Source organism: Phragmites australis, chromosome 17 (assembly GCF_958298935.1).
Source record: "Phragmites australis chromosome 17, lpPhrAust1.1, whole genome shotgun sequence".
NCBI classification, from domain to species: Eukaryota; Viridiplantae; Streptophyta; class Magnoliopsida; order Poales; family Poaceae; genus Phragmites; species Phragmites australis.
This window is the reverse complement of record NC_084937.1, coordinates 26,387,699-26,398,949: the sequence shown is the minus strand read 5'-3', so window position 1 is coordinate 26,398,949 and position 11,251 is coordinate 26,387,699. Positions and strand designations below refer to the sequence as shown.

General features: G+C 41.0%; 2 protein-coding genes and 1 non-coding gene across 9 annotated transcripts; 1 reads left to right on the top strand and 2 right to left on the bottom strand.

Moving 5' to 3' along the window:
* LOC133896711 (cysteine-rich and transmembrane domain-containing protein WIH2-like) lies at positions 1-2,211 on the bottom strand. The gene is made up of 3 exons (XM_062337311.1): positions 2,066-2,211; positions 1,596-1,848; positions 1-229 (listed from the first exon to the last, which is right to left on the bottom strand). The coding sequence occupies exons 1-3, from the start codon at positions 2,103-2,105 to the stop codon at positions 169-171; spliced, it is 354 nt and encodes a 117-aa protein (XP_062193295.1). The 5' UTR covers positions 2,106-2,211; the 3' UTR covers positions 1-168.
* A 942-nt stretch (positions 2,212-3,153) lies between these two features.
* Positions 3,154-3,227, top strand: TRNAN-GUU (transfer RNA asparagine (anticodon GUU)). Its single transcript has one exon. It is a non-coding gene; the product is annotated as a tRNA-Asn (tRNA).
* Positions 3,228-4,219: 992 nt separating this feature from the next.
* Positions 4,220-9,826, bottom strand: LOC133897605 (uncharacterized). 7 transcript variants are annotated; one of them, XR_009905941.1, is made up of 7 exons: positions 9,512-9,825; positions 7,492-9,036; positions 7,143-7,394; positions 6,327-6,407; positions 5,204-5,342; positions 4,520-5,125; positions 4,220-4,418 (listed from the first exon to the last, which is right to left on the bottom strand). XR_009905941.1 is itself a non-coding variant. In XM_062338396.1 (7 exons), the coding sequence occupies exons 2-7, from the start codon at positions 8,722-8,724 to the stop codon at positions 4,362-4,364; spliced, it is 2,199 nt and encodes a 732-aa protein (XP_062194380.1). In that variant the 5' UTR covers positions 8,725-9,000; positions 9,667-9,826; the 3' UTR covers positions 4,220-4,361. The 7 variants fall into 7 exon arrangements, 6 of the variants coding, with proteins under 6 accessions (XP_062194380.1, XP_062194382.1, XP_062194378.1 ...); XM_062338396.1 differs by having other exon boundaries at positions 4,689-5,125; positions 7,492-9,000; positions 9,667-9,826; XM_062338398.1 differs by having other exon boundaries at positions 4,689-5,125; positions 9,459-9,824.
* Between the last annotated feature and the right edge of the window lie 1,425 nt (positions 9,827-11,251).

Here is an 11,251-nt window from a genome sequence, read left to right as displayed (position 1 = left end):
CGAAGCCATGTAAACGCCTTTGATTAACACAGGTAATTTAAAATCCTCTTATTTACGAATAATACAAGATGAAGATTTACTAAATACAGTCCATCAATCATGACAAGTCCAATGCACAACTAAAATTTTGCTGTCCCAGGATGCCAGATATGTCACGAACAGGCTATGTCAGAAGCAGCAGCAGCAGCAACACTCATCCAGTATGCAGCAGCAGCAAAGAGCGGCCAACCTGCAAAAGCAAACACGAACAGGCTATTCAATTAAGCTAGGACTCTTCAAATTTAACGAAAAATGAAATGAAGATAGTAGCACTGCGGCCTTCTCTGATGTTTCACCCGGTAAGCTTGTAGACATAACTATCTTGAAGATAAACCTTTAATCAAGACATAGGCCAGTATCAGGATAAACTTACTCTCGGCAATATTGCATATCCAAAACCCCATACATAGATTGACCAAGGTGTCATTCTTTTTACCATGCTGTGATAAACCAAACCTAAACTTGTCAGTCTAACGCTCATCAAAGGTTTGGTGTTATTCTGCATAACTTTGTATGGAAAGTACACTTTGACCGATTCACGAGTTTGAAGTTTGTCAAGGCCAAAAATGATACTAAATCGTTTACAAGTGCTTTCATAACACATTGGCAATGTGTGTACTATTTTCTTTGCTCAGCTTAACAGGTATATTCAAACTAGTTCAATGTTCCTATCAAATTATGTACTTTTTGGTGGACATAACTCATAAGAAATTGATGCACAGAGAAAATAGTATACTAAAAAAATATTGAGACTGCAAGGCCAATTGATGTCGACATCAGGCCATAGTATATAAGCTAATCTAGCAGATCAGGTATATAAACTACTTCAGAGTATATCGGGCAGTAATCCAGTATGCTCAGCATACAGCGACAGTTCTTTATATGGCGCACAATATTATTTCAGAGCTTTACAGAGCCCATTTATTAATCACATAAACATGTTAATTCTTATCCATAACACCATACAGAAAACGTACCTGTCAAAATCAGTTTACTAGAAGCACACGTATTAACCCTGTATACATGCTTTCAACTATTGCAGATAATTTAAGTGTTTAACTCTAGTGATCCAAAGATGTGCAAAGAGTAAGGCAACTAACCATGACAGTGAATTGAATTAGCAACCAAGGGAATATGAATAAAAAAAATGTTACTAAGCTTTCGTGATATAACTTCATGTTTAAAGCTATCCACCATTTCAATATGGAGTTAAATGCACATCTTTCCAACTCAGTATACATTATGCCTAGAACATGGCTTCCTTTTTTAAGAAGTTTGTACAAACGAAAGTTACTTGTTTTATTCCAACACTACATAGATAACTATTCAAAAGCAGGTTTGACGATCTACCTTATTTACAGATATTGCTTGTTCAGGTTTTTTTTTTTTTTTTTTTTTTTGAGAAACAAGATTACCAAAGACAGTGACATTTACTGAATTTTCTCGTTACATAAATTTGATCAGCGCAAGAATATTAGTATCTGAATAGCTTACATAGATATGGTTTCCTTTTTCTATCCTTTGAGGTGATCATATAAGAGCAAGGCCTGCATTACCATCCTTTAAGGAAGCCAAGGCAGCAGTCGTCCTCCTCGTGGTGGTGGTGATGACCATGGTGATTATGGTGGTGGTCGTCATGGTGGTGATGGTGGCCGTGGTGATGTCCCCCGTGCGGCGGCGGGTAGCCATAGGGCTGCTGCCCGTCACTGAAGTAGCCCTGGTACCCCGGAGGCGGGTAGTACGGCCCCTGCGGCGGAGCCTGGGGCGGAGGGTACTGCCCGCCCGGCGGCGGGTACGGCTGCGAGTACCCTGCAGAAACATGACGAGAATCCGGATCAGATCAGCCATGGATATTCCAAATTCCAACCAATCAAGAGAAGATTCGGCGCTGCATTGCACGGCATAGCCATGCCAGTTCCCAGAAGGGCGACGGCTCGACCTGCAGCTGACGGATTGGAGACGAGGGGATTTCCCACCGGGGAAGTTGGTGCGAGGATCGGCGAAGATGAAGGGACGCGGTACTTGCCTGGTGGCGGGTAGGACTCAGGGACCTTCTGGTAGCTCATGGCGCCTTCGTCGATGTCCTCGCCTCGCCACGCCTCGCCTTGCTCCGATCTCTTCTCTTCTCCTCCCGGCCTTCTTCCTCTTCCACGAACCGGCGTTCGCGTGCGGCGTGGCTGTTGTTTTTTTTTAGGGAAACGGGCATCGGTACGAGACGAGGAGCGGACGCGGTGGGCTCGCGGATCGTGCACGCCCACGTTTCCCATCTGCGGCCCAGTTCCGTCATGGGCCTGCCATCGTGGATCGGGCCCATCTGCCTCTTTCAGTTGGAGCAGCTCAGTTGGGTCACGGGTTATAAGACCTCTCTAAAGGTTTTATTTTGCGAGTCTGTTCCTTCGCGATGGGATTCTGATTTTGTTTATTGTTTCAACAGTTTTTTTATGGTCTTTCATGAAGAGATTTCTCTCTCTCATCCCTCCATCTCAAGATTCTCTCTTATTTTTCTTCACAATTCTCTTCGAAAGGAAGTTGTTGAAGATCAGAAAAAATAAAAGGAATAGAAACAAAAAGAGAACGAAATGAAGAGAATATGGATAGAGATGGTATAAGGCCCTATTTTTTTAGGTATCTATTGGCTTCTCAAGCTTCTGAGAAGCCAGAAGTTAAAACAAACAGTCTATTTTTACTGACTTCTGCCTATAATTTTTGATAAGCAAAAGTAGTCTTTACTACTATAGAAGTTTGAATCAAGCCTGGATATGCTTATACTAGAAACAAGCTTCTGCAAAATGCATAATTTGTAGAAGCCTAAACAAACAAGACCTAAATAAGGATGGCAGTGGGTTGGGTCGAGATCTCGTGGGTTTCAAGCTCAGTGGGTATGAATTCGGGTATAGAAATTGTCCAATTAGGGTTAGATCTAGGGTGACCTATGGCTGACGATCCACACCACCATCGGGTTTTAGGCCCCCGTCAAGTCACCGTAGGAGCTAAGCGTGGTTTTGCGCTGGATAAGAATTTCAGAGTTCGATGTCTCGGGTGGGTTCTCACTTCACTTGGCCCTGACCTAACCTGTTACCACTATAGAGTATAAAAGTTACAATTGAGTATCAAGCTGGAGTAGCTCAGTTGGTTAGAGCGTGTGGCTGTTAACCACAAGGTCGGAGGTTCAAGCCCTCCTTCTAGCGATTATTTGAATATATATTTTTTGCTTTTTATGATTCGAAAACTGTAGTTCTTGTGTTAGTAGCACGTGTTTAATGACTACAAAATGAACTTATAAATAACCATAAACTCAAACTAAAGAAACTACTGTCTGGTTCAAGCCAACTTTTTGACATGGATGATCTTGAAGCGAGCTACAGCATGCCTCATTCTATACTTCTCTTCAGCTACTAGCCCATGCATTTTGACATGGAGAGTTGTTTATAAACGTGTTTATAACGGACAGTCTAGCATGGACTATTTTCATGCGTTTGATCTATATATTTTACACGCATGAATGTCAAAATTTCGAAACTTTAATCGCACAAACCGATCGACTATGATTAAACCTACTCCGTATCTGTAGTGTGCGAGGGAGCATTTCAGAATTTTCAGTTATCTGCATCTAACTACTACACACATTGCTCTGAAGAGCAATCCTGCAGCTCATGCATTTTGGTCGGCAAACATATCAACTAGCGATCGAGGAGATACTATAGATTGCAAATTGATATGTTAGTTACACTGAACTATACACGTGCGCGCGTCAAGAAGAGATGACTGCTGCAATGCTCAGTATGAATTACAGATAAGAGCCGCCTGGACTAGCCAAGGAGATTGCCTGTAAGACCACACAACGAACAAGCATGCACAAGGCTAAGCTCGAGCTAACTCGTCCGAGAGGTCACAGGCAAGTTATCTCTCTCATGGAAAATACTCGGTTCTTTTTTAAAAAAAGAAGAAAAGAAGCAGCATTCCACTCTTCAATAGTTCAAAAAAATTTTTTTTTCTTGATATATACCAATACATTAGTGCTAATACTCAACAAAAGAAGCTAAGGACAGTGGCTGCAAGCTTAACGTGGTAACAGCAGTGATCATAATTTCAAGTGGAGAAAAACTGCACGTTCTCGAAAGAGATGACATATTCACCCAGTCATAATGCAAAAGCTCTACTTTGAGATCATACACAAAAGTAGAATGAAAAATGAGGTATTTCATTGGAAGGTTAGTACTGTACATCTGGAGAATGACAATAGAAAGAAGAAACAATTAAGGAAGTTAGTATGATATGTACAGATTCATGTGCAGCTACACATGGGAGTTTGCAAGGAGGTATTAGTTGCTTATGTCGAAGTACTTGGGATCTGCAGGGAAGTCGTGCTCAACACGCAGCTGCCAGGGAAAAAAAATCCATTAGAAATATATAAAATGGAACAACATGATGTATCTAGTAACGCAATATATTGGAATGTGGAGGTCGAAAAAGCATCAACCTAACAGCCTATAATTTTATAATCCCAGTCAGTAGTTTTGTGGATCCTTGAGTGCTTTCTATGTAAGAGGTCGAAATTATTCAGTCTCACTTGTGCATAAAGAATTAAAACTAAAGCTGTGTTAGAAGAGAGAAGTAGACGGCCTGGAGGTATCTGAATTGCCGCATACCTCTCCTTCATCTGAGTCTGAGTGCCTTTGAGGGAAGACAACTCTAATATCATTGTAGAGATAAAATCTCCTCTCTTCCTCGGTCTCAGTATTGTGCTTGTGAGGTTCTGATGACAGATCAGATTTGCACTGCTGCTTTGATCTTGACGACTTCTTGGAAAAGGGCCTCAGAAAGCGCAGGTGCAAAGCATAACGAAGAACACCTCCAGCTGAACTATCATTGACCTTGGAAGATCTGCAGCAAGATTTCTTGTCACCAAATCTACATGTGTCTATTTGACAGCAGCAACCATCAGCATTAGTGTCATTTTCTGAATTCCCTAGAGTGGTAAATTCATTTGATTCTCTGATATCACATTCCATTGAGCAACAGGCCGTATTTGCATAACCTCCCTTTTCTGACTCATCGGTTGAGTAATTCTGCCTCTGTTCACAGCCTGCAAAGTCAAAAAAAATTGTCATCAACTTGAACTCTGTAATTTGGATTTATCTATCGATGGTATGGGCTTCATTACATTCTGAAAATAGAGTCCCACGTTCTCTAAGCTCACTTCCATATTGAACTGACTCGACCTTTATGTCGTTGGCCATGCTTCCTTTGGTCAGATTAGAGGGAGAAGCAGAGGATAGAGTAATCTTTTGCCGCATGAAAGTCTGTCCCATTTTACAATATCAGAAGATGGACTTGACAAAAGGAAGTAAAGAAATAAAAGTAAATAATTGAGAGTCCTAAAGGAACACATTGGACATCCATTTCATCAGAAAATGCAAACATCATTCCAGCACCTGGCAACACTTGCGAAGTGGCACCCGATTATTAAGTATTTGCAACTTGTGATACATCTCAATTTACTCTTTTCCTTCCACTCAGTATACCAGTACAAATTGCAAGTAGCAATATTTGGCAGACATTAGTATACTGGTTTGGTAGCTATGGCTATTGGCTACACTACAAGCAGTGCTATTAAAGACTTAAAGGAAGCCCTGCTTCCATATGAGGTGCCCCCTGGAGCCAAAGAAAATGAAAATGAATTGACAAGACTTCTATTATAATCTCTGCATAAGATCACTGAGATTGAATACCCAAACCTTTTGCTTTTATCTATCTACCAAGAATAGAAGTTCGTGAATTGCATCAAACCATATCTGTGTCCAATATAAAGTATATGCGAGCCAGCAACATTCAATGAGTTTCGGCATAAAAGTTAAGTCAAAAGCATGTCATTGTAAGAACTAAAAATCAAGAATCGCAACAGAGTATGTCAACACATTGCGTATTTGCTGCCATACCATGTGAAAATAAGAAAAACCTTCTACATCTGCACAGGGTGCCAGAAGACCTCAAACACAGTATCCATCAATGGCTAGATCATATCCTTTAATTTTTTTTGCCTAACCCACTTTTTTCTTTTCTTTTGTACATACTCTAGCCCCTGTACTTCCTTTTTTATATAATTGAAAAATGCACTGTGGGGAACGCCCCCCCCCCCCCCCCCACACACACACACACACAATTTTGCGTTAAAAAAGAAAAAGAAAAACCTGATCCATAAGAGATAATAAGGGTACATTTGCAGTTATACCAAATCTATTCAAAGGAAATAGTAGAAAGTTATAACAACTCACGATTTCTCATACCTTGGTTCCAGCAGGCATGTCACTCAAATCATAGCTACAGAAGAAGGTGTGGAGTGGTGTCTTCTCTGGGTTACTAACCACCTGCCAATGACAACAGTTTTGCTTGAAGTGAAATAGATAAAGATAATTCAAAAGGAATGTGACAATTAAATAGAACTTTTTGAAAGACTGCCCAATCAAAAAACAATTTGAGGGTAGTGAGGCGCGCTAGATAAGTCTCAAAGTTAGCACCAAGCATTGGCATTAACATAGCATCACGAGCTCGGTGTCCCATATCTTACGATTTTACAATATAAACTGAACTCCAAATAGTAATAACACAATAGCAGTCCTTTTTCCCCACAGAAGAGAGATACTACAATTTCCGTCTAGATAGGGTCACCAATTGAACTACCTAAATTTTGGTCTGATACACGAGGGCATGCAGACTTCATGCTCAAGGTGTAATATGTGCAGCCATTATGTCTAACAAAAGTGCTCCAAACAAGTGAATTTATCAAATTAAATGCTATTTACATATTTAACGCATAGACATTAAAACATGAAAGTCAAACAGTAAGATGTTTCATTTCCCAAATGATAGAATATAGCAAAAGGATAGCTTAATCATCCACAAAAAAGGACAGGTAGTTAAGGTCACAGAAATGTTTCCATGACAGTAGGTCCTAAAATGAGTTAAATCATGCATGTTTCTGTGAAATTATCATTCACTGAATAAATAGCTAGGCATCACAAACCAATTCATCGGAAATAATACAGAAAAAATACACAGTAAATCACAACCAAATATTATTATAAGGTCAAGCAATTCAGTACCAGTTGTATGCGACCTTTAACAGGGATGCGTAACCGACTTTTCGCTGACCGCGAATCATTATTATTGAGGCTTCTTTTGAGTTTAGGGCTTTTGCTATTGTTTGTAGGCAACCTCCCAGCAAGATCAATCGATGAATAGTACAACAAAGAGCTATCTTCATCAATGTTGGCTACTGTAAATGGAAGCTTCTGAGTTGGAGGAGAGAAGTTACCACCAGTCACATTAAGGATAGCCAGAAAACCGTCAATAATCTGCATTAGGAGAAGATGGAATAAAAACCAACAACAACATGTCTGCAATCCTCATCAAAATCTGAGAAATTTGGAGTACTAAAAAAACACGGCAGACCTGGTTGTCTTTTCCACATGAATATCGACCAGATAAGAGGGACTCCTCAAAGGAGCCAACTAGTGACCTCCTTAAAGGAAGAAGGCTCAAACTCCTGATACATCCATTGCGTGGAGATACAGGGGCAGATTCTGGGCCCCAATTTTGATATCTTCTATCTAAACTCCTCTTAGGGGTCATTGTATCAAATACATCATGAAAAATAGTAGTTTTTTCTAACATATGACTCATCCTTATTCTCCCACCACATTCTGAATAATCTTCACCATTTGATCTTTCCATTTCCTTCAAGTCCGGGAAACCATTTTCAGTTTCTCCTATTAAATCCCCATGAGCCCTTGCAGTCTTCATTCCATGCATCCATTTTGGACCAAGAGGAGACAAAGTAAGTGGAGGAGAATGTGATAATCTTGCAGGCGGTATAGAAACCCTTGCAAGATTCATAATTTCTTCAGCCCCTAGGTTATCTGAGCAAGAAAAGGATTCCCTGCCCTCAAGGAAAGGGCCATCGGTGAATATATTAGAGCTGAACTTACTGACACCCTGCTCTGTATTCCGACTGAAGTATCTCAATGCTGGCCAAGTAGGCAACTCAAAGGAACCAAAAGTTCCAGTGTTGGCCTTTTTACTGTCATGCAAATCAGAAGAAAAGACCTGCCTAACACAATGATTGTGCTGATTTTCGGCATCACTGGAACCAATATTCAGCGCATCACCATGAAACTGTCCAGCAGGAAGCAAACTTTTCAATGGTGACAACACCCTTTTTCTTGCCTGAGGTCCATGCTGTTCAACTGATGAATCACAGTTATCAATGACTAAAGATGAATGCATCTTGTCAACTACCATCATATCAGAACCTCTGACGGAACTAGCAAAACCTGGATCAAATCCAACGATCCTCATTGCAGGTATATGGACATTAGGTCCGAATTTAGGGCATGATCTACAACTAGGATCTCTCGAATCAGGACTAAGACCTTGGAAAACTGCAGGACCATCAATGGCATGACTGTTTCTGAAATGGCTATCAAATCCATTCAAAGCATCCAATGCAGCTTTTCTCTTAATATCACAGATGGATGAGCATGGAAGCACCCTGCTTCTTGAGGTTCCAGCTGGAAGTTTATCCAAATCACAGACGCCACTGCCACTGAAACGAGAACTAATGACAGGTTCACTCAATGTAGTAGGTGTGCCCTCCTTGATTGCAGGAACTTGAGGAAAACCCATCTCAATATGGTTGCTTCACTCAATGTAAACGAACTTGCTCTTACTTCCAAAATATGTTTATTCAGATGCTACGATGATCGCTTTCAGTTTCTTACTTCCAGTCCCCCAAAACTCCAGAAATTGTTCCAATAAAAATCAATCCCATTAATCAACACGAGAAGGTTAAACCTAAAACCTGCATTGAGATTTCTGATTCACACACATCAATAGTACGGATGCCGCCGCTGCCGATTGGAGATGAAGCACAACGTGGAGCCTGAACAAGCAACAAGGAACCTGGGATGAACCAAACCAATAGATCAGATCACAGTCCTGCAGACACAACCAAGGGCTGTCACTACATTGTTATTAAACAAGATAGCTTATGATCATCTTCTTCGGACTTGATCACAAGAGGATTCCAAATCGCCGATAGTAATTAATTTGCAAAGTCATCCTTGGCAGATTAACAAAATACCATGAACTACCAATTATACTAACATGATGCAATGCAGCAAAATCAGCAAACATCCCCCAGAATGATGGAAGCAAAAAACAAATCACCGACATTGACTAGTGCCTACTCCGCCACGCAGCAAACAAATCCAACCCAGACCTTAGCAGCTTGGAATGAATTGGTTTGGATTTCCTAAACAAACATTTGGATTCCAGGGCTCACAACAAAGAAGAGAAGAGAATCTACAGTAGAACAGAACGAGCAATCCCTCCAAGCAAACGAGCCAGAGCATCCTAACCAACAAAAGAAGGAGATCAACTCCTCGGGAGGTGCAGATGGCCAGCGGCGTACCCGTCCACGGATCTGGATCGAGGCGGTGGACCAGAAATCAGCCACAATGCCGCGATCAGGCGCCGACGAGCCCCAACTCCGATCGAATTTTCAGCAATCGGGCTATATCGATCGGATCGTTGGAAATTTACGCAAGATCACCTTTTTCGGATTACCTGGGAATAGATACGGCATTCTTCGAGCGATTCCCCCTCCCGCTGTTTCCTTGCGGTTCTTCTCCCAATCCCCAACCTCCTCTTTGTGACTGCGTGGGTTCTTCTCTCTCTTCTCTCCCCTTCTCTCCTCCATGGCTAAATAGATTCCTACGATAAGGACTCTTTTCTTTTCTTTTTTACTTATTTGGGTTTTTTCCCCTCCCTCGGGTTTGTTTGCATTTTCCACAGCAATCCTACTGTGCAAGATGCATTATTGGCATATAAAGAAAGTAGATTGTATTTTGTTATAATATTTACTAGTTATAATTCTGATTTCTGAAACACATGAGGTTTACGTGGGACAATTATCAACCAAAGTCACAAATTTTTAATTGTTGGATCCACTTGGGATACATACCGGTCTTTTTTGTCACCTCTTCCTGATATTTATTTTCTCGTGAGCCATGTCTTAAATTTTCGGTGCAAACAAGCAAATATATGTAAATATGTAAACAGTGAATATTATCTGTCTAATCCCACCAATGAAGATGTTATTTTGTGATATTTTTTGGTTGCGGGGGTTTTCTACGAATTAACTCCTCCACTAATAGGATGGTAAAATTAACCGTAGCATTTGGATAAGAATCGGATGAATGATGTGTGTTATTTATACGTTTAGACTTATTTACACTAAAGATCTCTCCATGTTTATAGTTCTGTCTTAACATTCGTTGATGCCTCTTTCTAATTTGTAGTCAGTAACGTTGTCTATCCAGTCAATTTTTGGTAGCGTTGCTACTTTAACCTCGACTATCTGCTGATGTAAAACTCTAAATACACTATTGAATTTCGTTATTTCATAATAAAAATAGGGTTTCCCCGTGTTAAAAAAATCATCGTGTGCGGAGATCGACCACATTGCACTATTGCATGTCAGTTGGTAACATCTAGAGTACCAAGATTTCTCGTCACCTCGCCCTGCTTTACCATCTCCAACCTTATTTGCCGATACCATACCACATTCGCTTTTGTTGCCTCCTGAACCGTGGTACTGGTACCGATGCATGAAAGCTTAGAGATCAGTACAAGTAGAACAGTTTCGACTCACTCGCTTTGCATTGATAATTTTAAGCTTCAAAATCATGTCTTGTTTGTTGAACGCAAAGGAGGGGGTTTGCAGTATTCTCGATACTCCTCTTTGTAAAGAACAAAAAGAAAATCGTATAGGAAACCGCAAAGAAACGCACCGCCGACCGAGCACATAGAGCTGCCCCGTCCATCCCTCCCCTCTTTTCTCTCCCTCATATGTCCCGTCCGCTCGATGGCGCCCGTGCTCACCACGCCGCCATCCCGCGGAGAAAGCGAGGACGACACTGATGCACAATACCGGGCTGGCCGAGGGGTTCACCGATATGACTGTGTTTCGATAAAACATTATTCCTCCTCTATTGATATATAGAATTATATGTCTTAATTATACGTGAGCTAAATAGTAAAGCTTTGAAATGCAGTTAAATTAGCAGTATACCAGCAATTTACTCGGGCTGGCCACTGGTCCCCTCGAATTGCTGACGAGTCCATCTCGCTGCTCATGTGCACTTCGTTG